At 54.0% G+C, this 25323-nt stretch overlaps 2 protein-coding genes across 11 annotated transcripts; one reads left to right on the top strand and one right to left on the bottom strand.

Annotated features, from left to right (window-relative positions):
- Positions 1-618: 618 nt before the first annotated feature.
- On the bottom strand, positions 619-12757 carry DCLRE1B (DNA cross-link repair 1B). Of its 9 annotated transcripts, none has more exons than XR_005223216.2 (8): positions 12578-12757; positions 10615-10836; positions 9899-10064; positions 9323-9505; positions 8386-8943; positions 6078-6146; positions 4615-4726; positions 3737-3845 (listed from the first exon to the last, which is right to left on the bottom strand). XR_005223216.2 is itself a non-coding variant. In XM_037884857.2 (7 exons), the coding sequence occupies exons 1-7, from the start codon at positions 12755-12757 to the stop codon at positions 3595-3597; spliced, it is 1629 nt and encodes a 542-aa protein (XP_037740785.1). In that variant the 3' UTR covers positions 619-3594. The 9 variants fall into 9 exon arrangements, 6 of the variants coding, with proteins under 6 accessions (XP_037740785.1, XP_037740786.1, XP_043389257.1 ...); XR_005223215.2 differs by having other exon boundaries at positions 3739-3845; positions 4603-4726; XM_037884857.2 differs by lacking the exon at positions 4615-4726 and having other exon boundaries at positions 619-3845.
- Positions 12758-12891: 134 nt separating this feature from the next.
- Positions 12892-24762, top strand: AP4B1 (adaptor related protein complex 4 subunit beta 1). 2 transcript variants are annotated; one of them, XM_037884852.2, is made up of 10 exons: positions 12892-13053; positions 13970-14194; positions 15536-15666; positions 16279-16426; positions 17184-17680; positions 18489-18572; positions 19534-19637; positions 21571-21778; positions 22230-22514; positions 22797-24762. In XM_037884852.2, exons 1-10 carry the CDS (start codon positions 12941-12943, stop codon positions 23222-23224), a joined length of 2223 nt encoding a protein of 740 aa, XP_037740780.1. In that variant the 5' UTR covers positions 12892-12940; the 3' UTR covers positions 23225-24762. The 2 variants fall into 2 exon arrangements, with proteins under 2 accessions (XP_037740780.1, XP_037740781.1); XM_037884853.2 differs by lacking the exon at positions 13970-14194 and having other exon boundaries at positions 12922-13053.
- The last annotated feature ends 561 nt before the right edge of the window (positions 24763-25323 follow it).

The following is a 25323-nucleotide window of genomic DNA, read 5'->3' on the forward strand; positions in this document are numbered from 1 at the left end:
CAGAATCTGCGTTTACAGCAACATTCCACAATGATACACCAATGAGAGCCAAGTGGGTAGTGTAGCTGGAGCTGAAGTGTTTTCAGCCCTCTACTGTGAAAAGTGGTGGTAAAAATGCTCTGTCTACAGTGTCTCTGTTGTATCACCAGCAGAGCAGCATCCTATGTGCTTTCCTTCACTGATTCAGCTCGTGTACTATGGCAGAGTGCGGGCATTTTTAACACCACTGTGACATACCCAGGGTACAATCCAGACTAATAAGTAGCTGCGTCACACCTGCCCTCTAACCCGGGGTGCCCTTTACACTGCCTTGCTGCTGTAGCCTCCAGTCTGGAGTACTCACAAAGAGCCTCAGCCTGCAAGTCACTCCCCACCATGTTTGTGTGCTGCAGCCAGCAAGGCGCACCTTGGCTCTCACCAGCCTGGGTTATACTGAACAGTGACCCCAACTCACTCCCAGGCTTAGCTTTTCCCCCAGTACAAAACATCCTGTACTGCCCAGCCCTCTCCTGGACAATGTAAGTTTCTATAAAGTCCATCATTTCATCAATAGAAATATGCACACATCTTGTTACCCCCAATGGTGTTTCCTAGACACTTTGATTTAAACCCACTGGATTAGATCAAACAATAGAACAAATTTATTAATTGCAAAGAGAGATTTTAAGTGAGTACAATTAATGAGGCATTAAATGTCAGAAACGGTTACAATAAAAACAAGCTAAAGCACAACTGGTGCCTAACTTAACAAACTGTGTTAAATTCAAAGCAAAGCTTTCTCACTGAATGCTCTCAGCAGTTCTTACTGACCAAACTTTTGGGTCAGTGGCTGTTTCCTTTGTCCCTTCTGGTGTAGCGAACTGATGGAAAGGAGAGAGAGTGTGTGCGTCACGAGACAAGGAGTCTATGGGGAAAGATGTTGGCTTCTGTTTTTTCCTCACCTGTTGGGAGATTCTTTTGTTGCCCTTCCTGCTTGATGAGTCTGTTTACAGCTTATGTGCAAGTTAAGCAGACCACATGTTCCTTTATTTGAGACAGACCTGTTTGTCAACCACTGTTTGGAACATGTGTTAACACCATACAGTGGAATTTTATAACTTCACAAACAGTGTTGCCACACACAATTTATCAGATCAATAATGACCAGCAAATTATACGTTCTCAAATGATACAAATCTTCATATAAAGATTATGACAATAGAATGTAGGGTGTGGACACAGGAGTATGGGGTCTCAGAACCATGCCAAATGTAGGCAACACCAAACACATTCCATAGCATGGTTCTAACACCCTCTAGACGTGTTCTCACTGGCTGACTAACCCATTTTGGCCTGATGAAGTTCTGAGCCACATTTAAAACGTCTTCAGGAAGTGGCTCAAGACCCAGATGGGAAGGGCAGTGAGGGATGAGTTTATCTTAAAGGATCCATGGCTGCTGCAGAACTTATAGGATGTACTATTTTACATCTGTTCTTAGAACCAAAGTCCTGCTAGCCTAACGCACATGTGGCCAGTTCATTCCTTGGCATGACCGGCAAGCTGATCACAGCTCATCCCTGAATGACCGATTTTCTGGGTCACTGCATGTTTATAGAAAAGGCTATATTTCACATTTTGTTCCTGGGGCTGGCTCACTGCATGGGAGGGCACAGCCAGTCCCCAGCACAGCAGCTAGCATAACTCAGCTCCAACATTCAGACACAGCGAACATCATGACATGGGCCAGGCTGGACACCCCACATGATGCAGGACCCTTGCTTCATGGCTATGCTAACACTCATTATGTCCCACCAGGGCTGTTGCTATCACTGTGGCATGTCTATGAGCAATAAGTGTAGCCAGGGCTCCAAGCAGCCATAGGGGTTTCAGGACCACGCTGTCAGAGCAGGTTGAGATGACATAGCGGCATATTGCCTGGACTTGCTCTCCGCTGGGTGGAGTTCAAACAGTGTTAGGAACAGAAAAGTTACAGGGGAAAAGCATGCAGGCCTTTTTTTTCCACAGCTGGGAAACTTCATGGGATAAGGGATCAACAGTGTCTTAGAAGCTGGCAGTGGGGGTGCCAGGGTGGCTTTTTCCAACTCTTCCCATAAAATATGTTTGCACCTGGCTCTGACCATGCTCTCATTGGAGGGGCCCTATGACATTATCTGATTAAAATATGATCATGTAAATCATTGTTGCTAGTGCTGTTATATAATTGCAAGAAATGTTATACAAAGTGTGTCAAGTAAGGTGTCAATAGAAAAGCTATGATTGGCTGAATGTGATTATGCTATTTGTATGTATTTATCATTTTTGTATCTGAAGTTATGAATATTAACTATGTACCTGTATTTTAAATGTTTGCTCCTGTGAAAACACCAACCAGGTGTTTAGCCAGCACACTGTGAAGGAACTATTCAAATTAAATGGCCCATTAAAGAACACAACTCACAATGGAAGATGCCTACCTACATTTAATGGACTTTCCTGTGAATGTTCTACCTGGAGTATGGGTAATGACTTCTGCTATGACTAAGGGCTTGTCTACACTGCCACTTTACAGCACTGCAGCTTTCTCGCTCAGGGGTGTGAAAAAACACCCCCGAGCACTGCCAGTTCCAGCACTGACAAGCGGCAGTGTAGACAGTGCACCAGCGCTAGGAGCTATGCCCCTCGCGGAGGTGGGTTTTTCAGAGCTCTGGGAGAGCTCTCCCAGTGCTCTGCCGCAACCACACAAGCCACGTTAAAGTGCTGCCATGGCATGTGAAGTGAAGCATGCATGGACATGGGACTTGCCCATATGACTCCAAATACCATCTTGTTCCCTGTAATTTTCCACAGTGAGAACAATGGGATTCCCTTCACTTGGCAGAAGCTATAAAAGGCCCTGGAAGCACCTCCATTTTGCCTCTTTCCTGCTCAAACCTCTGGACTATGGATTTATACTAACGGGAGCATTCTAACCAAGATACTGAGGACTTCCAATGATTTGGAAGCAACCAGAGACTTAACAAGCCAGCAGTTTATTCCATCACTGCTACAAGCCTGATCCAATAACTTTGCAACTGTTGTATGTATTTGATTCCTTTAACCAATTTTAAACTCTCACTTTCCTTTCTCTTTCCTTTTATAAATAAACCTTTAGATTTGAAATACTGAAGGATTGGCAATAGCATGATCATTGGGGAAGATCTGAGTTATATATTGACCTGGGTATGTGGCTGGTCCTTTGGGATCAGAACCCTTTTGTTTGATGAAATTGGTTTCAAATAACCACCCATCTTTAAATCTGGTGTCTGGGTGTTGAATCCAGGACTGGAATACCTAAAGAGGCTGCATTTCTGACTTCTTGTTAGCCAATGTGGTGAGACATAAATTTATTTTGTTGCTGGTTTGGTATATCTCATAGAAGAATAACCACCAGTTTTGGGGTGTGTTAGCCCTTTTCCCCAGCAACTTGTCCTGAATTTGGTAGTCTCAGTTGTGACCCACGGAGGCACGACAGGCCCTCCCCAGAAAGTGGCAGCTGTCACACAGAAAAAAGCGTCTTGGGGTCCAACAGAAGCAGAAACACCTGTCTGGCACTCTGGGAAGCCCTTGAATGTGCCTCACACACAGACAGCTTTGTGGTGGAGATCTCCCTCACTTCTACCATTATGCAGACTCTCCTGCAAAATTTTTCTACCCTTTAGACCTGTGGGAAAGGCTTTAGGTTCCCCTGCTCCTGTGTAACTGAAGTCATGTCCACTAAATGGCAGGAAATACCTTTTATGTTCCAGTAGCAGAACCCAGAGTTTTCGCTGCAGCTTCTCACTACGTTCAGCCGCTGGGAGCAGACGCTCAGCCTGTAGGACGTTCACTGGTTTTGGGTGGTGGAAAGAAGTGGGTTAACTTTCTGAAGAGTAAGCACAGCGACAGCACTTGGCTGAGCCATTCACCAAGGGGTAGGTTGCTTATCTATCACTGCAAGGGACTAACAGCCAGGGCTGTAAACCTGAGGGCAGGATCCTGGCAACTGCTCAAACCACATTGGTCATTTACAGCATATGGCAGAAGAGAACTACACAGCTACTCAGAAAAGCAGGGACATGTCTAGTGATTAGAACAGGAGCCTGGAAAATGGGACTCCGCCATTGCAAGTCCTCTCTATGCCTCCCCCCCGTCAATATTCCACATGGCATCCCTGCCCCTGCCACTCCTGCCTGGGAACAGTGACACCCACAGCTTGTTGCCAGCTGCGCATCAGCTTGGTGTTTCCAGGGTACAGGCAACAGTATGGGATGGGAAAAGTTGAACGCTCCCAGTCATCCCTGCGTGTCTCATTTCAGCCCTGCCGTGCACTGTCAAACCCCCAAAAGACAGGGCACTGGATAGTGGCCAGATGCACTCTGGGTGCACAGACACACACCTACCAATGGTGCACTCACTGCGTATTGACACAAGCACTCCTGGTGAGCACGCGCGGCACCGACGCAAGGAGCCAAGCGCGCATGCACACAAGCAACATATGTTCTGCGGCAGCTTTATGCTGACGGGACTTGCGCCTGCAGCAGGTTGTAGTGTAGCTGTGCCATCGTTATCTCTGGCCCTCATAGTTGTGCAGAAAATCTTGTCACCTTGTCGTGTACCTGGGTGTAGCTAGTGCGGCAAGGTCTCCTTGAGCCTTCGGTTAGCTTGAGACAGTAGCTCTGCCATGTGACCCACCCTGCTCGGCTCAAGGGGCAGGATGAACGCAGCTGCCTGGTGGACAATTGAAACACATCATTGTTACCGGTTCCACTGCTGAGCGAAGCCTGTCCTGAAAGGCGGGCAGTCAACACAAACTCCCATTCTGGTGCCCCAAGGGAATGCTGCATGGGAGCCATCACCCAAAACGGACCTGTGGAGCCGCAAGACCGCAGGAGAATGGGAGCGTGAGCCCCACCAAGGGGCAGCCGATCCCACCAAACTCAGCGCTTTGCCTGAACCTCTCTCACCCAGGGGGTCCTGCCCGAGCAGGAAGGGCCTGATCTGCCTGGTTCTGGCTCTAGTGTTGTGTCTGCTGAGCCTCCCTCCGAAGGAGGCTGCCCTGCAGGCTCGGGCAGACGTCACCCCACTGCCTCCATGGGTCCTGGGCTCAAGATTTTCTTCAGAACCATGAGAGCAAGTTTTGGTTTTAGATGAAAGCTGAATTCAGCCACTACTGCATGCCTCGCACCTGGGGTCCAACACACGTAATCCAGCGCTAGCCAGGTGCGCCTCCAAACCACACTGCAGGGAGGCCTGCAGAACCCGTGCAAACATGTGGCTGACTTGCGGTGAGTGGTGCCTCCGGGATGGCACGTGGGAGTGTTACGCCACTGTTTGTTCCCCTGCTCTGTCACAGGGCTGGTCACAGCAAGTCCCTCCCACCTTAGCATGGCCTGCAGCCCAGAGAGGTGGGGAGCCAGCTGTGATGGGAAGGGCCGGTCAGTACCACATGGCGGGACCATACCCTGCATGGGGCTACAATCTGCTCATGTAGTGCAGGTTAGGAGCAGCCCTTAAGGCCCCAAGGATATTGCTGGGCAGCCTCAGTCTGGGCTGAGTTCGGTGCTTGTAATCCAGCTCGCAGACATCACAGGCTGATGCGGGTCTCGGTCTCCAGGAGCAGGTTCCAGTGACTCCAGCACAGACTCTGAGCGGCAGCCCTACGGGCAGCTGGCGGGGAGGGATCAGACCCATCCTGGCGAGGTCCCTCCTTGGACACGTGAGCTCCCCAGCAGACACAGTGCTAGTTGGAAACCTTACTTGGTTTTTAATGCTCCTGCCAAGCCCCGTCTGAGAGAACACGGCATCACGTAGCCAGGGCTTTGCAGCACGCACACCTGGAAACACCATGCTGACGCTCCGCTGGCATGAGGATCATGGGGCATGGTTAACTGAACAACCGGAGATTATCCAGCAGTACACTCCGGCTGCTTGCAGCTGCGTGCCTTCCCAAGAACAACCGGAAGGCCAGAACGGGACAGGCTGATTATTCCAGCACGACGACAGCAGCCAGATTCTTTCAGCTTGGTTTATTTGAGTTTTGTATAACTAACACTTTTCTCCACACACTTTCAGAGCTTACCCCAGACACAGCGATTCACCAGATGCTCCTCAGGCACTAGAGAGGGAAGGTCAGTGCAGCAGCCTCCTTCTGTACAGCAAGGAGCAACCAGACAACAAAATTAGAGGGGGCCCTGGGAGGGCTCACAGTGACTCTGAAGGACACACCTTTCCCTGGCATCCAGCGGGCGTGTCAGAAATTGGCCTTTGCTTATCAGTGCCCCGGCAGGGGATTTGCTGGGCAGACAGCCATTCCGCTGAGAGCCCTCACTTCACTCGTACAGGGGGTCAATGTGGGGGTGACAGCAAAGCCCTTTCGCCAGGGGACAGCCTGTCAGGGACCTCAACCCTTCCAGGCTAGGAGTCGCTCACTAAGCACCTTACGGCTGCCATCTCCCCTGTACCCTGCCTGCTGCCAGCACAGGCACAAAGCAGCAGGCCAAACACTTGTCTAGGAAAACTACAAAGGTGCCACCTGCCCAAGCAGGTACAAGTAAAGGAAATGCCCACAGAGGATCACTTTGAGGTCAGCTGAGCTAAGCTGTTCCTAAATCCCACGCCAAGGAGAGCAAGGCTGGTTATGTCCAGCTCAGCAGAACCAAAAGGCAGCAATCGCTTCCTTCAGAATCTAGCTTAACCCAGCAAGAGAGCGAGCACGTTCTCATCTCGGCTGGCAGCCTGGCTAACACTGGCAGCACTGAAAGAGTGACTTTTAACCCAGCGAAGGTGCCTGGAGTTTGCACACTGCCAGGGGCTGTCGTTCTGGTCTGACCAGGTGCAGACTCTCTGACATGGGCACAAGGGTCAAGGGCTGGAGGGCTTTTTTCAATGAGAGAGAGAAGAAATAACAGTTCACAAATGAACGTAGAGAATCCAAACAATACAACAAAGGGCACCAGAGACCCAAGTCCTTGGAGTTCACAGAATTCCTCCTGTCCCAGTTTGTAACACAAGAGAGCATTTACAGCTCCCACCACAAGCTGGCCCAATCAGGGTGGGATGCTGTGTCGCCCGGGAGTGCCTCCCACAAGCCTGTGATGCTAGTATCTCTAAATACAGCCTGACAGCGATTCAGTGAGGCCTGAAAGCTCTTCACGTCATTGTCTCTTATAAACAAGCTCCCAAGTCCCTAGGATAGCTTAGCACACACCAGTCTGTGTCAGCAGCTAGGAATGCAAACAGCAGGGGGGAGAAGATAGGGCTCTCAAACTTCCTTCTTGTTTTGCTGTCAAGCAGGAGAATGGTTCTCTTACCTCATACGAACACGAACACGAATGCAAAGTCAGGCCTGGGAGCTCATGCCCCGCCCCTGCGGCTCACCTCCCAGGAACCATTCCAATTCCCTTTGCCATAAGGTGCAGCGAACACAGTGTCCTCCTGGGATCTGCGTTTGCACGAGTGCCAGGGTAATGCCCCAGGACACGGACAGAGTCACAGACAGTCCTTGGGAGTCATCCTCATACTGTGGCCAGTAATGACACAACAAACTTGCAATTTTAGAACGTTCAAGAAACCAATAAAAAGAGAATCTAGGAGCTGCTGCAAACTCTGCCATTCTCCTCTCAAGCTTTCAGCGTAAAGCCCCGAGCTGCACCATCTCCTGTTGGCTGGCTCAGAGCAGGCCCTGGCAGACGGCACACACTGACACAACACTTGTGAGAACAGGACCTTTGCTGCTAGTTGCACATGCGCTGGCTGTTAGGGCCCCTCCCCTCTCCTGAAATAGTTTTCAATCTGCTGGTCAAAGCTCTCCGCAGAGTATTGCTTTAGGGTGTTTAATGGAGCAAGCAAATACTCCTCCGCAAGCCCACGGGCAACATGACTGCTGGCCACAGGGGGCCAACTGGCCAGGCTGTCACAGTCACCAGCTGCTCCTGGGGGAAGAAATTCCTCAGTCTGAAGGCAGGTTAAACTCTGTTTGTATGAGGGGAGAGCTGCCTTCTTCTGCACAGAGGCCAGCGTTAAGGGGGCCCAGTCCCCCAGGGGAGACTGGCATGGGCTGGCATGGGAGGTGTGTTTCTTCCCTGTTCGCCAGGATAAAGAACTCGTGTGTGGCTGTGCTGTGCCCTCTGTGCTGTGCTGGGACCTCCGGGCACTGGTGTCCTTGGGCGGCAGTGGCTGCCTTCTGGCAGGTGTCTGTGTATTGGGCTGTGCTGAAAAAAGCTGCCTCTGGGCACCATGCAGCTGGCATAACTCCACTTTGATTCCCTCCCTCTCCCCCCTGCAACACACAGAGCCGCCTTGCAAACAGGTGTCGGCATCCCTGGGCTGCTCCGAGGAGCTCTGCTGGCCAATCGTCACATCCCCGAAATGCTCCAGCCAGTTCGTACCTTTCTCTGGAGATGCAAAGGAGTCCTTCCTAGGCACAGGCTGCTGGGCAGCTGTTCTCAGGGGCTCCGTGGCTCTTTGCTGCTCCCTGCTCTCTCTCAGCTGCGTGAACTTCTGCCCAGACTCTGGAATCCCGGGCTCAGGTGACGCCTTGTGGTCAGAGCTCAGGTATTTCTCCAGGTATGGCAGACACATGTTTCTCTTGACAATTGGAACTATGGAGCAGGGCTTCAGCCACTGTACAAACTCCAGCAGCTCTGGAAAGGAGGAGTGGTCTGAATAGGGCACGAGGTGAACGCTGGGGTGGGGGATCTTCACCGGACGGCTGGTGGGGAGAATGGCAATGGTGGGGCGCTGCTGGTTCCAGCTGATCATGGCTTCCCAGCAGATTTCAGAGATGTCCACACCGTGGATCCAGCCAGCCCCCTCCTCGGCAGTGAACACGTCCACCAGGCCCAGCACTTTCATCTGCTCCAGTCTCTTGGGACTCACCACGATCCAGGTGTGAAACTCTAAGGCCAAATCCGCTAAGAGCGACTCTTTGCCCAGGCTGTAGACCCCTGGGAAGGAGCAAACAAGGGGATTCAGGAACTCAGACCTAAACAGTGTTTTGCAAAGGCAGCAAGAAAGGACCATTACCAGGACGGGAGCAAACGGCATGGGGCCTATAGATTACTGGGCCCAGCACCCAGCAAGAGACAGGCCCTGCCCTGCCAATCTACGCTGGAGGGAGAAGGAAAACCACCACCTGCTCCACGCAGCACACCTCAAAGGAATGAAACTTAGCTACATCTGTGCTCTGAGCCAGTCCAAATGCACAACCCAGGTGCAGTGAGGTAACGTACCTCTCCCACCCCACATCCCCTCCTAATGCGATTCCCTCCCGTCAGCCCCCGGCTCCGGAGCCAGTCCCATCCACATGCCGTGATGCCTACGCACCAATCTTGACCTGGTGATTTGGGTGGGCCCTGATCAGCTCTTTGATCTGTTGGGTGGCCTGCTGGCGGGAGGGCAGGTCGCCCAGGGGGTCGCAGTTTGTGTTGTCCAAGTAGAGAACATCAATTCGTTTCTGGTTCCTTAGCACCGGTTCCTGCAGCATGGTGGGAGTGTAACGAAAATCACCTGGCACAAGACAAAACCCCAAACACACAGAACTGTGGGAGTCCAGCCTGGTGGTCCACCCGCTGCATTGCTACGGCAGAGACCTGGCTTAGATCCTCTGCCTGCTAAAGCCCCACCGCCTGCTGGCTCTAGGCCCGGGCTGCCACCTGAATGATGCAAGTTTGATCCCTGGCCTGGTGAGTGACCTGAATTTCTCCCCAAGGGGCAGTGCTGGTGGGACTCCCCTTCCGAGCCCATAAACCCTGGGACAGGAGGCAGGGCTCGGGGTGTGCGGGAAACGTCAGGGGGTGACCTGTGGTGGAAGCACAGGGCTCTGGCAGGGACCCTAGAACAAAACACACTCAGAGCTGGGCAGGAAGGCAAAGGGGGTCTTTGGGCCCTGGGGGCTCGTACCTGTGTAGAGGATGACACCAAAGGGGCCCTCAAAGAGGAACATGACTGAGCCAGGGCAGTGGTTGGCATCTATCAGGGTCACTGTCATGGTCCTTTTACCAACCTCATCAAGAGCCACCAGGTGGCTCTGCCCCACTTCCAGGGGCCAGATCCAGCGCTCCGCCACCTGGAAGGAAGCACAGGGCTGGTCAGGTGGAGGCGGCCTCTGACCTGCTCCCTCCCAACACGAGGATGAGGCCGCCTTCCCCATTCACTTAGCTGATCAGCTGCCCTGGGGACCCAACCCCATTCCCTGGGCTATACTTTGCTATTCACCCAGGCAGTTCCTTTGCCTGGGCAGGAGGCCCCCTTGGCTGGCCCCATGGGAGAGAATACTCTGCTCCAGGAGTCGGGTGCCGCAATCCGACCAGAGCGTCTCCCGAGGGACGGGCTCCATTCTCCTCTCCTCAGCAAGCCGCACGGCAGAGCTCTGCAGCCAGATCGCTCTCAGTCTGACTCGCTCTTCGTTCATTACGAAAAACAGCGATTCTTAAACCGCCCCCCCCCAAAAAAGCTTGGTCCCAAGACGCCCCTTCCTCATCACAGACTCCTGGGTAGCAAACACAGTAACTGTGTTCTGACCCTTCCAACGCTTGGCTTTATCCAAGGGATATGCAAACCATGGCCCTGGGCTTGGCCCCCTGAGCTGCAGTCTGCTCCCGTGGGCTGACTCCTACCTTCAGCCTGTGGTGCAGGATTCGCCCTGTGATGGGAGAGCAGTAGACGGGCCGGTGCCAGGTGCTGGACAACCCCACTGTGTGGTCAGAGTGCATGTGGGAGAGAAAGAACACGCGGGCATGGCTGGCTTTCCTGATGCTCCAAAAATCCACTGCAATGGGCGTGCCTGGGATGAGAGCCCCATTCATGGCCCGGGCACCTGGCCGGCAAAGGACACTGCACTGCAAAACAGAGACACATTTCCACCATTAAAACCCCCAAAGTTGCGGTTCTGGGGCATCAGCAGAGTTTACTGGGGGCTGCGGGTCAGGAGTGAGGGGCACTGGCAGGGTGGGGAGAGGTCGGCTCGGGAGTGAGGGGGGCTGTGAGTTGGGCGTGAGAGGCATTGGCAGGGCTGGGGAGGGAGCGGATCGGGAACGAGGAGCACTATCAGTGGGGGGGGGGGGGGGGGGGGGGGCGAATGGGAGTGAAGGGCACTGCCAGGGCATGGGGGCTGTGGGTCAGGAGTGAGGGGCCCTGGCAGGGTGGGGGGAGGTCGGCTCGGGAGTGAGGGGGGCTGTGAGTTGGGCGTGAGAGGCATTGGCAGGGCTGGGGAGGGAGCGGATCGGGAACGAGGAGCACTATCACAGTGGGGGGGGGGGGGGGCGAATGGGAGTGAAGGGCACTGCCAGGGCATGGGGGCTGTGGGTCAGGAGTGAGGGGCCCTGGCAGGTCGTGGCAGGGAAGGTGGATCGGGAGTGAGGGGCACCAGAAGGCTGGCAGCCTGGATCGGGAGTGGGATGGAACCGACAGGGCGGAAGCGAAGGGCACCGACAGGTTGTGGGGGGTGTGGATCAGGACTGAGGGGCACCAGAAGGCCGGGAGCAAGGTGGGCTGCGTGTCTGGAGTGAGGGGCACTGGCTAGTAGGGGGCTGCAGGTCGGGACTGAGGGGCACGGTGGGGAGGGGGGCTGCGGGTCAGGAGTGAGGGGCACCGGAAGGGTGGGGAGGGGCTGCGGGTTGGGAGCGAAGGGCACTGGCAGCGTGGGGAGGATTGCAGGTCGGGAGCGAGGGGCATGGGCAGGGTGGGGAGGATTGCAGGTCGGGAGCGAGGGGCATGGGCTGGGGGGAGGTTGCAGGGCGGGGCGGTGGATCCGGAGCGAGGGGCACAGGCGGGGGGGAGGGTGGATCCGGAGCGAGGGGCACAGGCGGGGGATGGATCCGGAGCGAGGGCGGGGCGGGACCAAGGGGCGGGGGGGGTGGATCTGGAGCGAGGGGCGCGGGGGGTGGTTGCGGGGCGGTTGCGGGGCGAGGGGGGTGGGGCGTAGGTTGTGGGTCGGGAGTGAGGGGCGCGGGCGGGGCGGATCCGGAGCGAGGGTGGGGCGGGAGGTGGCGGGGCGAGGGCGGGAGGTTGCGGGGGGCACGGGCGGGGCGGGACCGAGGGGCGGGGGGGAGGATCCGGAGCGAGGGGCGCTGGCGGGGGGGAGGGTGGATCCGGAGCGAGGGGCACCAGCAGGGGATGGATCCGGAGCGAGGGCGGGGCGGGACCAAGGGGCGGGGGGGGGGTGGATCCGGAGCGAGGGGCGCGGGCGGGATCGAGGGGCGGGGGGGAGGATCTGGAGCGAGGGGCGCGGGCGGGGCGGGGTGGATCCGGAGCGAGGGCGAGGCGGGACCAGGGCCGGGGGGGGTGGATCCGGAGCGAGGGCGGGGCGGGACCGAGGGGCGGGGGGGAGGATCCGGAGCGAGGGGCGCGGGCGGGGGGGAGGTTGCGGGGGGCACGGGCGGGGCGGGACCGAGGGGCGGGGGGGAGGATCTGGAGCGAGGGGCGCGGGCGGGGCGGGGGGAGGAGGTTGCGGGGCGGGAGCGAGGGGGGGCCGGATCCGGAGCGAAGGGGGCGGTGGGGTGGATCCGGGGCGAGGGGCGCGGGCAGGGGGGTGGATCCGGAGCGAGCCCCCTGTTCCGTTCCCGTCAGACTCTGTCTCACCCGATCACCCTGATTGTTCCCGAACGTCCAGTTCCCGCCGGTAACTTGAGTGGCAGCGCCAGCGAGCGGCACTGCGCAAGCGCGAAGTGCATCACGGTCGTAGAGCCGATTAGGCGCATGCGTTCTTTTGGTATGGTGGGCGGGGCCGCGCTCTCCGAGGACGCTGGATGTGCTGCGCATGCGTAGTGCGACGGCGGCCCTCTGGGTCGTGTTCAGGGCGCGTGCGTAGTGAGAGGTGTTACCACTCGCCCGGTCGGTTTGGGGCGGGACTTCCTGCGCCGATCCGGCAGAGCCGGGTGGGGCGGTGCCTGCCGGAACAACATCACGACAGCGCGGTGCTCGGCGCGGGCCGGGCCCGCGGGGATGCCGCACTGGGGCGCGGACGATGCCGTGGCGGAGCTGCGCCGAGCCCTGTCCAACCGCCACGCGCAGGCCGACCGGCTGCGCTACCGCAACGTGCTGCTGCGCGTGATCCGGTACGGCCCGTGCGCGCGCCCCCCGCGGGAGGGGGCGGGGTCGAGCGCGCGAGTCCCTGCCCCTGCCCCTGCCCCTGCCCCGAGCTCGGCCTCGCTCTCTGCCGCCCGCGCGGCGGGAGGGGGCGGGGCGCCGGGGAGGGAGAGAGAGCGCGCGCGCCGGGGGGGAGGGGGAGAGAGAGCGCGCGCGCCGGGGGGGGAGGGGGAGAGAGAGCGCGCGCGCCGGGGGGGAGGGGGAGAGAGAGCGCGCGCGCCGGGGGGGGAGGGGGAGCGCGCGCGCGCGCCGGGGGGGAGGGGGAGCGCGCGCGCGCGCCGGGGGGGAGGGGGAGCGCGCGCGCGCGCCGGGGGGGAGGGGGAGCGCGCGCGCGCGCCGGGGGGGGCGCCGGGGGGGGGGGGGGGGAGCGCGCGCGCGCGGGGGGGGGCGCCGGGGGGGGGGGGGGGGGGCGCGCGCGCGGGGGGGGGGGCGCCGGGGGGGGGGGGGGGGGGCGCGCGCGCGGGGGGGGGGGCGCCGGGGGGGGGGGGGCGCGCGCGCGCGGGGGGGGGCGCCGGGGGGGGGGGGGGGAGCGCGCGCGCGTGGGGGGGGGGCGCCGGGGGGGGGGAGGGGGAGCGCGCGCGCGGGGGGGGGGGGCGCCGGGGGGGGGAGGGGGAGCGCGCGCGCGTGGGGGGGGGGCGCCGGGGGGGGGGGGGGGGGGGCGCGCGCGGGGGGGGGGGGGGGCGCCGGGGGGGGGGGGGGGGAGCGCGCGCGCGTGGGGGGGGGGCGCCGGGGGGGGGAGGGGGAGCGCGCGCGCGTGGGGGGGGGGGCGCCGGGGGGGGGAGGGGGAGCGCGCGGGGGGGGGGGCGCCGGGGGGGGAGGGGGAGCGCGCGCGAGCCCCTGCCCTGAGCTCGGCCTCGCTCTCTGCCGCCCGCGCGGCTGTTGCAGGCGCATGGCGCAAGGCGCGGACGTGTCCGGGGTTTTCGCGGAGATGGCGAAGGCCGGCGCCACGCGGGACGTCGTGCAGAAGAAGCTGGTCTACTGGTACATGGGCACGTACGCGGCCCTGCAGCCCGGCCTGGCGCTGCTGGCCGTCAACACGCTGCGCAAAGACTGCTCCGACCCCAGCCCCGCCATCCGCGGCCTCGCGCTCCGCAGCCTGTGCGGCCTCCGGTAAGGAAGCGCCTCGGCGGGGCCGGGGGCCGGGACCCTTCCTCTGGCCGGGGCGTCCCGCCCTCGTGCCCGTCACCGCAGCCGGCCTGACCCCGAGGCCGGGGCGAGGTCGGGGCTCCCGCCGGCCGGGCCTGTCGCAGCGGGGCGCTCCGGTCGCGGAAGGGAGGCGGCCGCCCCTCTGGGTCGGGCACTGGGGCAGCTTTTGGCGGCAGCGATTCGGGAAGGCTGCGGACCGACAGGCGGGGTTCTGGGAAGAGCCACGGAGAGGACGAAAGAAAGCGCATCTGGGAGCAGCGGTTCCCCGCCCGCAGCCTCCGCAGCCGCGGCCATGGGAGGTCCTGAGAGCTGCACGGCCAGCCCTGGGTGCAGCCCACAGTGGCAGATCGGTTGAGCCCCGCTGGTCTGCAGCGGCCCCTGAACAGCAAAACCTTTGTCATTCCGTAGTGTGGGAAAAACAGCCACCCCGGAGGACAAAAGTTTTGCCGGTGAAAAGCATTGGTGTGAACGGCGCTTTGTCGGCAGGAGAGCTCTTTTGCGGCAAAGCTACTGCCCTTTGTTGGGGGTGGAAGTTTTTTGTTGGCGGGCAAGCTCTCTCCTGCTGACAAGCAGCAGCTACGCTGCGCAACTGTGTCACTGAAAGGTGCATAGTGTAGACATAGCCCGAGTGTTATAGTGCGTTCCTTGAATTTATTTAAAGAAATGGGATGATTTGACCACAAACTACAAATCCCTGGAAACCAATATTTAGAAATGGGTTCTTCAGTTTAGCACACAAAGATATAAGAAGATCCAGTGTTTGGAAGGTGAATCTTGACTAATTCAACTAAAAGTAAGGAGTAAATTCTTAACATTGAGGGTGATTAACAATTGGGACAATTTACCAAAGGTTATGATGGATTCTCCACTGGCAACTTTTAAATCAAGGTGAGATGGTTTTCTAGATATTCTCTGGGCCAAATAAAAATTAATTCAGGATCATTCTGTGGCCTGTGTTATGCAGTGAGTCAGCCTAGATTATCGCAGTGATCCCTTCTGGCTTTCTAATGTATTCATCTGAATAGCAGTTCTTGGGTATTCTAAACACACAGAGGATGGGGACTCAGGACTTCAAAAATGACAGAAATACCTTGAGTGTTTTCTTTATGCTGCATAATTATTTTAAAAGATGCAAAAGAGATGTGCACAGAATGGGAAATGGTTACCGGTATGTAGGGGAATTATTGGAAGAGAACAGCAAGGAAAGCCCTTGGTTTGTAAAAGTGGTTGCTGTAGATGGGGGAGCACCATAGGATATCTTGAGGGATTTTGGATGAATCTAGCATGATATATACTTATTCATAGGATGCCCGGCCTACAGGAGTACATCCAGCAGCCCATTCTGAATGGCCTGCGAGACAAAGCGTCCTATGTGAGGAGAGTAGCTGTTCTTGGCTGTGCAAAGATGCAGAAACTCCAAGGTGACACCGAAGTGGGTAAGTAGTCAGATTTTGTACTTGAGGAAGGAGGGGTATGGTCATACTTTGTCCTACAGCATTCATTACTAGATAAGATACATACAACTCATTTAGATGCTGCTCTTTAGAGTCAAGGCTCCCTGTTTGGCCTGGATTCACTGGGTTGTGCGTTGGCTTTGGATCCCATAGGAGTGGAGGGGAGGGGAGGGAGGGCAGCCTGTGAACATAAGGCAAATCCCTAATGGAATCTGCTTCTTGGGCATTTGAGATCTGGCAGGGTGAGTTTCCACAGAGGAATACTCCTTTTATATCTGCTTCCTCACTGGGCTGGAACTCTTCCTTTCCTGCTTCTTTTTCTGTGCTATGTGTGAGCCTCTTCCACTAGCACCTGACTGCCACACGTGCAGTGATATTGTGTAGCGAGGGCTCTTTAGAGAATACCTATGCCATACTCTAATGTTACTGGAAAGTCAAGGGTGTTTGTAGTTTGCTGGTAACAATTCTTCCCTCCCAGGCCCTGTGTCATGGTCCCCATATTCCTGAGGCTGCTCGTGGACGGTGACTGTCTTGCCTGAATGGATGCAGTGCCTCTGAGTCTCTGATGATCTAAGTGCCTTTGTGTCTCTGCAGATGGTGTGCTGGTGAATGAGCTATACAGTTTGCTTCGTGACCAGGATCCCATTGTAGTGGTGAATTGTCTGAGGGCTCTAGAAGAGATTTTGAGGCGGGAAGGAGGAGTTGTCATCAACAAGCCCATAGCCCACCACCTTCTCAAAAGGTCTGTTCTCTGTGTGAGAAGCTGGAAGCTTCACTCTAGTGAAATCCCCTTCTGTTCTGTATGTCAGCAGAGCAGATGTCTCAGTTCCTGGCAGAGCTGAGAGGAGGCTTTGGAAATAAATTCTAGTGGTGTAAGTCGTTCACTCGCCCACAAATTATAGGAGAGTGCCAGATTAACCTCACTGTCACATGTGAAATCTGAGGCCTTCCCAGTGATGCAGAGAACCAACCTGAGATTCCAGGAGAAATTTGTAACCAACTATTGGTTTATTTAGATTTACAAGTTGTATCCTAGCTTATCTATAACTTTTTTCTTCCCTGACAACAGCTGGGGCATATCAGTGTAGGACCAGCTGTTCGAACCTGTCCATCCCACTGCATCCCAATATGTGTAATGTGGCAGGGATGGTGTCTAGTGTCTGAAGGAATCAACCCAGACCTGTCTGAAGAGAAGCTGGTTTGGTCAAGGGAGTGGCATCCTTTCTCTGTTGCTCTAGCGATGCACCTTCTCAGTGTTTCTCTCTGGTTTAGTGCTTGAGGGGAGGTGTGAGTGACTGAGACAGAGTTCAGCTTCAATGTGCATGTGAACTGATTGGTTCCCTTGAGAGAGAACGCTGGTAACAGCATGTACAAACCTGGCAACTGGTGGGTGTACTGAAACCATACAAAGTGCAACAGCTGCAGGCTCTACCCTGGAATGATCCTTGTGTAGTGCTGCATATTTTGCAACCTGTTTACCGTGCTACTTTTCTTGGCAGAATGTCTGACTTAGACCAGTGGGGACAGAGTGAGGTGCTGGCCTTCCTGCTGCGCTACAAACCCCGCAGTGAGGAAGAACTCTTCGACATCCTCAGCTTACTAGATGGGTCCCTCAAGAGCAGCAGCCCCAGTGTTGTGATGGCAGCCACCAAACTCTTTCTGGTGTTGGCCAAGGATTTCCCACAGGTACAGACAGATGTACTAGTTAGAGTGAAGGGGCCACTGCTGGCAGCCTGCAACTCCGAGAGCCGGGAGCTCTGCTTCGCTGCCCTGTGTCATGTGCGCCAGATCCTGGGAAGCCTGCCTGGCCACTTTAGCAGCCATTACAAGAAGTTCTTCTGTTCCTACTCGGAGCCCCATTACATCAAATCCCAGAAGATGGAAGTGCTGTGTGAGCTGGTGAATGATGAGAATGTGCAGCAGGTGCTGGAGGAGCTGAAGAGTTACTGCACTGATGTGTCAGCTGAGCTTGCCCAGGGGGCCATCTTCGCCATAGGTAAGAGCTCTGCTTTTGCTTCAGAAACACCTGGGGGCTGTCTCTGAAATCTCTCAAATAGGCCTTTCTCCACTGAAACAAGCCTAGGCCAGTGACGAAAGAGCACTCGGTGTCAGAGCCGTCCCGGTGTGCCACACCCCGGGCTGAGCCAGATCCCCAGAAATACGAATGCGTTCCTGAGCCTGTGCTGTGCTGAGCATTTCACAATTGCTCTGCCTGGGCGGGGTGCCCCAGAAACGCTAAGTTGCTCGCAAGCCATAGGCTCCTGGTAGGCTGGGCTTCGCTGATGTGCACATGAGGGGACTTTACCCAACCACCCATCTTATTAGTGAGCATGAAAACGTGGAATTGTAATGAACCTGTGGGGTGGATGGGTGGGCTCTAAATTTCTGGGTAGTGCTAGGGGGGCAGAGTTAAGGTTGTTTGGGATCCCTAATATTGCATTTAAAATATCTGTTTTTTATTTGTGAACGGATTTTTCCCTTAGGTGTACCAGGCTTTCTCTCATTCGTGTGTGTGCTGAGGGAACTAGAGGACTGTCCTTAGGATTTTTTTTCATTTTTTTTGGCTGTAGTGAGTGGTATCATAGAAGATTAGGGTTGGAAGAGACCTCAGGCGGTATCTAGTCCAACCCCCTGCTCAAAGCAGGATCAACCTGTAGATTGTTTCTCTGCCGTAATAGCAGGTTAACAGGTGTTTTCAGACGAGGTAAAATATCACTCTAACATGACTTTGTGGTGGATGGTGTAGGCATGCCTGTCTGTTTCTCTGACCAAAGCTTGCCTTGTTCCCCTTGGTGCCTCCTCAGGCAGCATTGCCAGGACGTACACGGAGCAGTGTGTGGGGATTCTAACGGAGCTCCTAGGGCTTAAGCAAGAACATATCACTTCAGGTAAGGATTTGCTGCTGGCTGAGTTCTTGGGTTTGCTTGCTTCACACTTCCAGGAAATGGCCTCACCACCAGAACGTCTAGCTTTGGTAGAGTTGTGTGGCTCTGGGCCGGGATTTGGGAAATCCCCGTCCAGGTGACCACAAGATAATCATGTGTGGCTTCTAACCTGGTTGGCATCTTCCTTGTCTGGACTTTATAACTTCTCCCATCTTAGCTACCTTCCTTGTGCTTAAGCGGGGACTGGACACGGCTCCATCCACCGTGTGATGTGGACTGAATCTGCTAGCTCAGGGAGTGAGGGACTGTACTGAGATTTTAATGGCTCTTTTATAAAGGTCAAGTTGGTTGAAAGTTCTGACTTTGAAGTTGTTTCCCACTGACTGCTTTAGTCTCTGCCCCTTTTGTAATTTCAGTCACTGATGTAACTGACTCTGCTGTCTCTGGTTTTCCTGCTGCTTTCAGATCTAACATAATTTACTATTTCTCTCGCTTGTTTTGAATAATTTTGCTCCACTTTTTATGGGCTTTCAAAATCGCAGGTTTTTACAGTCACCAAATGAATTAATTTTCAGAATGTATTTGCAAGTTTTATAAGTTGGCAGCAGTTGCTGTAGAGTGCTGATGAGACTCACCTTAAATCACTGTCACTGTGAGACAGTCAGTCAGTCTGCCTTCTCAAGGAGAGGGGATGGCTGGGAAAGATTGCTTCACTGCAGCCAAAGAAGCAGTCTTTGCCATTTAAACATTTAATTTTGGATGGGGGAAACAAAGGCTTTACATTTACTATGGCAACCCCCAGTGTTGTGAGGCTTTGGAGAAAAGTGCTCCCAATAGCATGAATGTGTGCTGCACTGACCTGGCTCACTCTGAATCGGACAGATCTGATAGGTGGTGAATTATTCTCTTGAGTGGTGATTTTAAAAAGCTGCTGTTAGATGCTGAGCATTCTGTTCCACTGCAGCTGTGGTGCAGGCTTTTCGGGATCTGGTGTGGCTGTGTCCCCAGTGCACTGAGGCTGTGTGCCAGGCTCTGCCCAGCTGTGAGGAGGCCATGCAGGACAGCGAGGTAGGGAGGCTTCATGCAGTTAACCAAATGGTGATCCTTCTCCTGTCATGTAGAACTCTGATAAACAGAGCCAGCTCTGCTTGGAGTGGCCAAACAAGTATTTGAAGGGTGTGAGCACCACGGAGGGAGAGGAATCATTTGGGGTGGGATGAGGGAGTATGCCTTTGTTCAGTTACGTCCCATCTCTCCTAGTCAAATTCAGGCTGAATCTCAAGAGCATCTGGATGATGGGAGCTCCTAGGCTGTGGAAGAACTTCTCCATGGGGTGCAGGGGAGCTCTGGCCTTTGAATCTGTGAGCACCTGCTGCTTGGCAGTTTAGAGCAGCGCTGTTTGCAGGCTCCTCCTTGGTACGGTGATGTCAGCCCAGTTGTCTGTATGTGGCCCCCTTTGGGCTAGGACAACGGAGATCCCACCACTTCCCTTAACCCCAGATAACCACGGTATTTAAGGCATACAGAAGTGTGGTCTGGGGAACTAGCCTGAGAGCTAGGACTCTAGAATTCTATTCCAGCTCTGACATGGAATCATGCTATTGCCTGGGCATGTCCCATCTCCTCTCCGCTGTGGTTCACCGGTCTGTAAAAGGGTATTACAATAGTCCTGCTTCACAGGACTGTTGTGAGGCGGTTGGTTCACGCTGGTCCAGTGCTCTGGAGAGGAAAAGCCTGGTATTAAGTGCTGGGTGTTTCTTTGTTGGCTGATGTTACTATTTAAATATAGGGAGACTCTTGTCTTGAATATTCCTCTCCCCAGTTAACAGTTTTGAGCTGAGAGGCATCCTGGTGAGCTGCAGGCAGGGGTTCCCAGTCCACCTGACGCTCCAGTGGTGGAGAGATTCTTCTCAGGGGTACCCAGAGTTATGAGGCACCTCACTACTTCCTGCCCTTAGCGTGAGGAAGTCTTGTCAGTGCCTGCTGCACCAGTCTCCCGTAATACAAGCACTGCCATCCGGGTGTCCGCAGGCACTGCACTCTCTCTATAGGTTAGCAATAGGCATGTACCAACCCCTGAGTCCTCCAAGCACCCTTCTGGACTACCCAGCTCCTGTTCCACGGAACATTCACAGAACTTAGCTTTGCTACTCCCAAAAGAACAGTGCGCAACTGCTTCCACAGGATTCAACTCAGGATCCCCATTCCACTTAACACACAGCACTTACATAGATTTATAGTGAAAACAATAACTTTATCAAAGAGCAGAGGTTCAAATGATAGTAAATAAAAATATTAGAAACAGATGGTTACATGTAAAGGAAAATCATAACATGATGTGCCTTTTAGAGCCAAAATTTAACTCACAAGACATTCCCCGTCTCCTACAGGATAGCTTACTCCAAGTCCTTTTCTCAGTGTTTTTAGCCAGGATGGCTGAGATCCCCTTTCATAACTTCAATCTTACTAGCCACATGTCTTCAGAGATTGAAGGATGCCAGGATGTTTCTGTGGAGCCCCAGATATTCCAGACCAGACCTTTGATCTTTACCTGAAAATAGGTTTCTACCCCTCCCACAGCTGTTCCTATTAATTTCCTTCTGAAGTCTCCGCAAGCTCTTCTTTAGCATTTGATTTAATATGTTAAACTTCTGTTGTAAGACCCACGGTACACAATGGTCCACCAGGTCTCCCATCTCCTGTCTGGAGAAATTTCTCTCAAGGCACAGTATCTTCGAGTGACCTGCCTTCACCTACAAAACCTAGAGAATATAATTTTCAGCACGTATACATAACTCCTCATGCTTTCCTTACATACATCTCGCAATGATTATGGCCACCACATGACCCCTTTTGGTGAACCTAGGCGATCCCTGTACTCCTATGTACCCCAGTGCCTTCTGCCAGTTGGTGTCAAAGGTCCTTGGTCACAGATTGCACTAGGAGTGCAGTATGGAGTGGCTTGGCTGTGAGTATCCGGTGTTGTTGTTTGACTCCCCAGGGCAAGCAAGCGCTGATCTGGCTCCTGGGGGTGCATGGGGAGAGAGTTCCCAGTGCTCCCTATGTTCTGGAGGACTTTGTAGAGAATGTGAGATCGGAGACATTTCCAGCAGTGAAGATGGAGTTGCTGACAGCTTTGGTCCGACTCTTCCTGTTTCGTCCTGCTGAATGCCAGGACATACTCGGGCGACTGCTCTATTACTGCATAGGTGGGTACATCTTGCTGAGACTCTCATGCTTGCAGCCCTGTGTTAAATTTGTCAGGGCACCTGCTGTATTACTGCATAGGTGGGTGTGTCCCTGCTGGGGACTTGCGCACACACTGCAGTGACAGATGGAGAATTTTGTGGCAGAAACTCCTCAGCTCTAAGATCCGGACTAGTTTTAAAATAAGTTTTTGAAATCCTTCTATGTGGGCGCAAATGCAGAATCTAGCCCTCTTCCTGTCTGCCTCTTTGCCCTTGCCCCTATTTACCACCTAGCTGCTGCTACTCCTGCTGCTGTTTGGCCCCTAGCTCTGCAAAGTGGTAGAGGAAATGGACAGCACTCAGGATACAGGTGTGAGCCTGTTGGTATGTACCAGCTAAGGGTTGTCCATTGAGGTCTGATCTATGAGTTCTAGCATGCCCTGAGTGAACGTGTGTGTGTTCGTATTTCCAGAGGAAGAGACTGATATGGTGGTACGGGACCGGGGGCTGTTCTACTATCGTCTCTTACAAGCTGGCGTGGAAGAAGCGAAGCGGGTGCTGTGCAGCCCCAAGTCTGATCCCTCTCTGGGACTCCTGGAGGATCAGGCTGAGCGACCTGTGAACAAATGGGCTTCAGAGTTTAACACGTTGGTGCCCGTATATGGGAAAGCATGCTGGGCAGTTGTCACTGCTAACTCGGCAATGGAGCCTCGCTGTGGAGGCTTTCGCTGTGCTGCTCCCATGACTGCAGGAACAGGTAGTCACAGATTCAGCTAGAAAAATACCTTCCCCCATTGATAAATCTTCCTATGTTTGATCCTCTGGGAGGATCCCAGGTTTTAGCACTGAAGCCTTGAGTACAAAAGGCTCTTATGGGGTCTGAGCCTTTCACTTAACACTTGGCTGTCCACAGTGTGCTCACCCTGATGGAATATTGGAGGCATTACACTTCCCGGGTTTGTGTTGCTGATAGGTCTTGGTGATACTGTGGGCAGCATTCCCAATGCCGTTTCTCACCCTGTTCCATATTTGATTTCAGAATCACTGATTTCAGAAGGGAATAAGGAAGTTCTCCAGGTTCATTCCGACTCAGCTGGCTTGACTTTAATTCCTAAGGCACACCTGACTGCGGAGCAGTTTGAGAAGACCTGGCTGAGTTTGGACGTGAACTGCCAGCAGGCTCTGCCCTGGCGTGGAGCTGCTCACCCAGACACCATACAGACTGCACTTCAGGTTGTCCACATCCAGACTATTGCTATGAGCAAAGCTGGTGCCCAGCCATGGAAGGCCTATCTCAGTGCCCAGGATGAGTCTGGCTGTCTCTTCCTAACAGAACTGGTGCTTGAGACCGAGAACTCAGAGATGCAGGTTTCAGTGAAGCAGAGTGAGGAGAGGACTGAGGCGCTGCAACACTTTATCTCAGTGTTAAGGACTGTAATGGGGACAGTCCTAGGGCTGAAATCCTGATTCCTCTAAGCCCTGCTCCGAGCAGGCTCACTCGGGGTGTAGGGAAGATCTTTTTGACAGCTCAGAGTGGTGTTACTGAAGTTAAATGCTCTTCTTCTAAACTGTTTGTAAGAGCCTTGAACAGCTCCTGATCTGCCTTAGAGGTGCCTTTAGTGCCAGTGGGAATAGTGTGTGGCCCAGCTTATGATGTGAGTGTAGCTAGTTTCTTCACATACTGCATTATAACAGGTGCATGGGAGAGATTCAAAATACATCAAGATCTCACAACTCTGGAGGCTGGGGGATGGATCATCAGTGTGGTGCTTCTGATGTGGTCACTGAAGCAGGAGCAACTCCAGAGCTAGTTACATGAGTAAGAGAGAGATTAAATATTGGCATCAGATCTTTCTAGAGAGCTTTGGGAATGGAGTGAGCTGATAGCTGACTAGGAATTGTGACCGTGAGTCGTACTTCCTCAGGACCAGAAACAAACAAACAAGTCAGGGTGGGCACAGCCCCAGGTTTAGTTAGAATTATGGGTAACCAGTGAAAAGCATTTTTGAGAATTTGATCCTGGAGTTGCTTCTCTTGTGTTAAGAGGTGCAGAGAGGGCAGAATAACTCCTTGGCTCTGTTTCGGGGAGAATTTTCCGGTGCTTGGTTTGGTTTTCTTCTCAAGGGATTTAATCTGTCCATCGGTGTATGCAATTCTGTGGGGAGCGTCCCTTCAGGGTTAGGAGCTCTGCTTTAAAGGGATTTGATGTGGGGGAGAGCACCTGTTTTCTAAAAATCAGGATTTTTTATTTAAAAAAAACCTAATGTATTTTCTAACTGAAATACATCATTGCAGAGGAAGAATTTGCCTCTCTGAATTCTCACCTCAGCTTTTAGGTTCTGTGGTGATGGAACTATAAGAACCCCTGAGAGTGAGTGAGTTCTCCTGAGGCCACAGTGGGCATGAATTAATATGGCACAGCCTGACTAGGTCACTAGGCTAGCTGACTCTTCACTGCTCACACTAATCTGCACCGTTGCAGTTGACATAGCTAACTTATATATTTACAAGAGGAATATTTTTTTTTGTTTTTTTTTAAACCAGGTTTTACCCAAACTTGTTGCTTTTTTAACTAGGACGGTTATGTAAAGTGCTCTGTCCAGCAGTGTGGTGTATCATGTTCCTGGTTTTATTACTGCAGCTTTTCATTCACAGTATTCTTTACATCCCTCTGCTTTGGTCAGTTATTAATTTCCCACTAGATCCATGTGGGGCAGCTTGTCAGTTCTGGATATTTCTCACAGCCATGCATAGCCTTGTGTTTCAGTATTGTTTTTTCTTTTTCCCTCCCTTTTTCTGGCTTTCCTTGTTCACTATACTCATATTTCTACCAAGTTAGGGTATATTCTGTGTACTCTTTATTTTTTTAGATGTTTATCTCCGTGGATTTGTTATAGTTGTCCTTGGCCAACTCCTGGTCAGGCTTTTTCTCTTAAACCTTCACTTGTTTTTTCCTTTTTGTCTGATCTGTTTGAGTAAAGCACCAAGTTACAGTGATGCCCTAACTGCCCAGCGTGATTGTTATTGGAATTGAATTAAGCATTCTCACCTGTTCAATTTATTGAAAACATGCATTTTTTAAGCTCGAAAATAAGTTTCCTCCTCAGGTTGTTATTGCCCATGAATTCCCTAGCTGATGTCTGAGAGACTCTCAAAGAAGGAGAATAAAAATATACAGTTTCCAGAGCCTTTGCATGACTGTTGAGGAGTCCAAGCCCCAGGACTCCCTGTAAAGGCAGCTGTGTTCCAAGTGACCCCTTGTGGCCTTGAGTGGTTCTGCAGTTCCCTGTCTTAGCTGTGTCTACACTGCACCCTGCTGGCAGCAGCAAGTACTGTACACATAGCTATGTGCCAGAGTGAAAGCCAGGCTGTGTCCACGCAGCAGTGTGTATCTGTGCATGTCAATTAAAGGCTTTGGCAGCTAGCCTTTCCCTGCTTCCACAGCCTTTCAGTGTGGCATGGAGAGGCTTCAGCAGCAGGACGCTGCACTACTAAAAATAGCAGTGTAGCCGGGGGAGGCACTGCTTGGGTATGCAGAGAGCTGGGTAGGGTACATACCGCAGTGT

The sequence above is a fragment of the Chelonia mydas genome, chromosome 21 (genome assembly GCF_015237465.2).
Source record: "Chelonia mydas isolate rCheMyd1 chromosome 21, rCheMyd1.pri.v2, whole genome shotgun sequence".
NCBI lineage: Eukaryota > Metazoa > Chordata > Testudines > Cheloniidae > Chelonia > Chelonia mydas.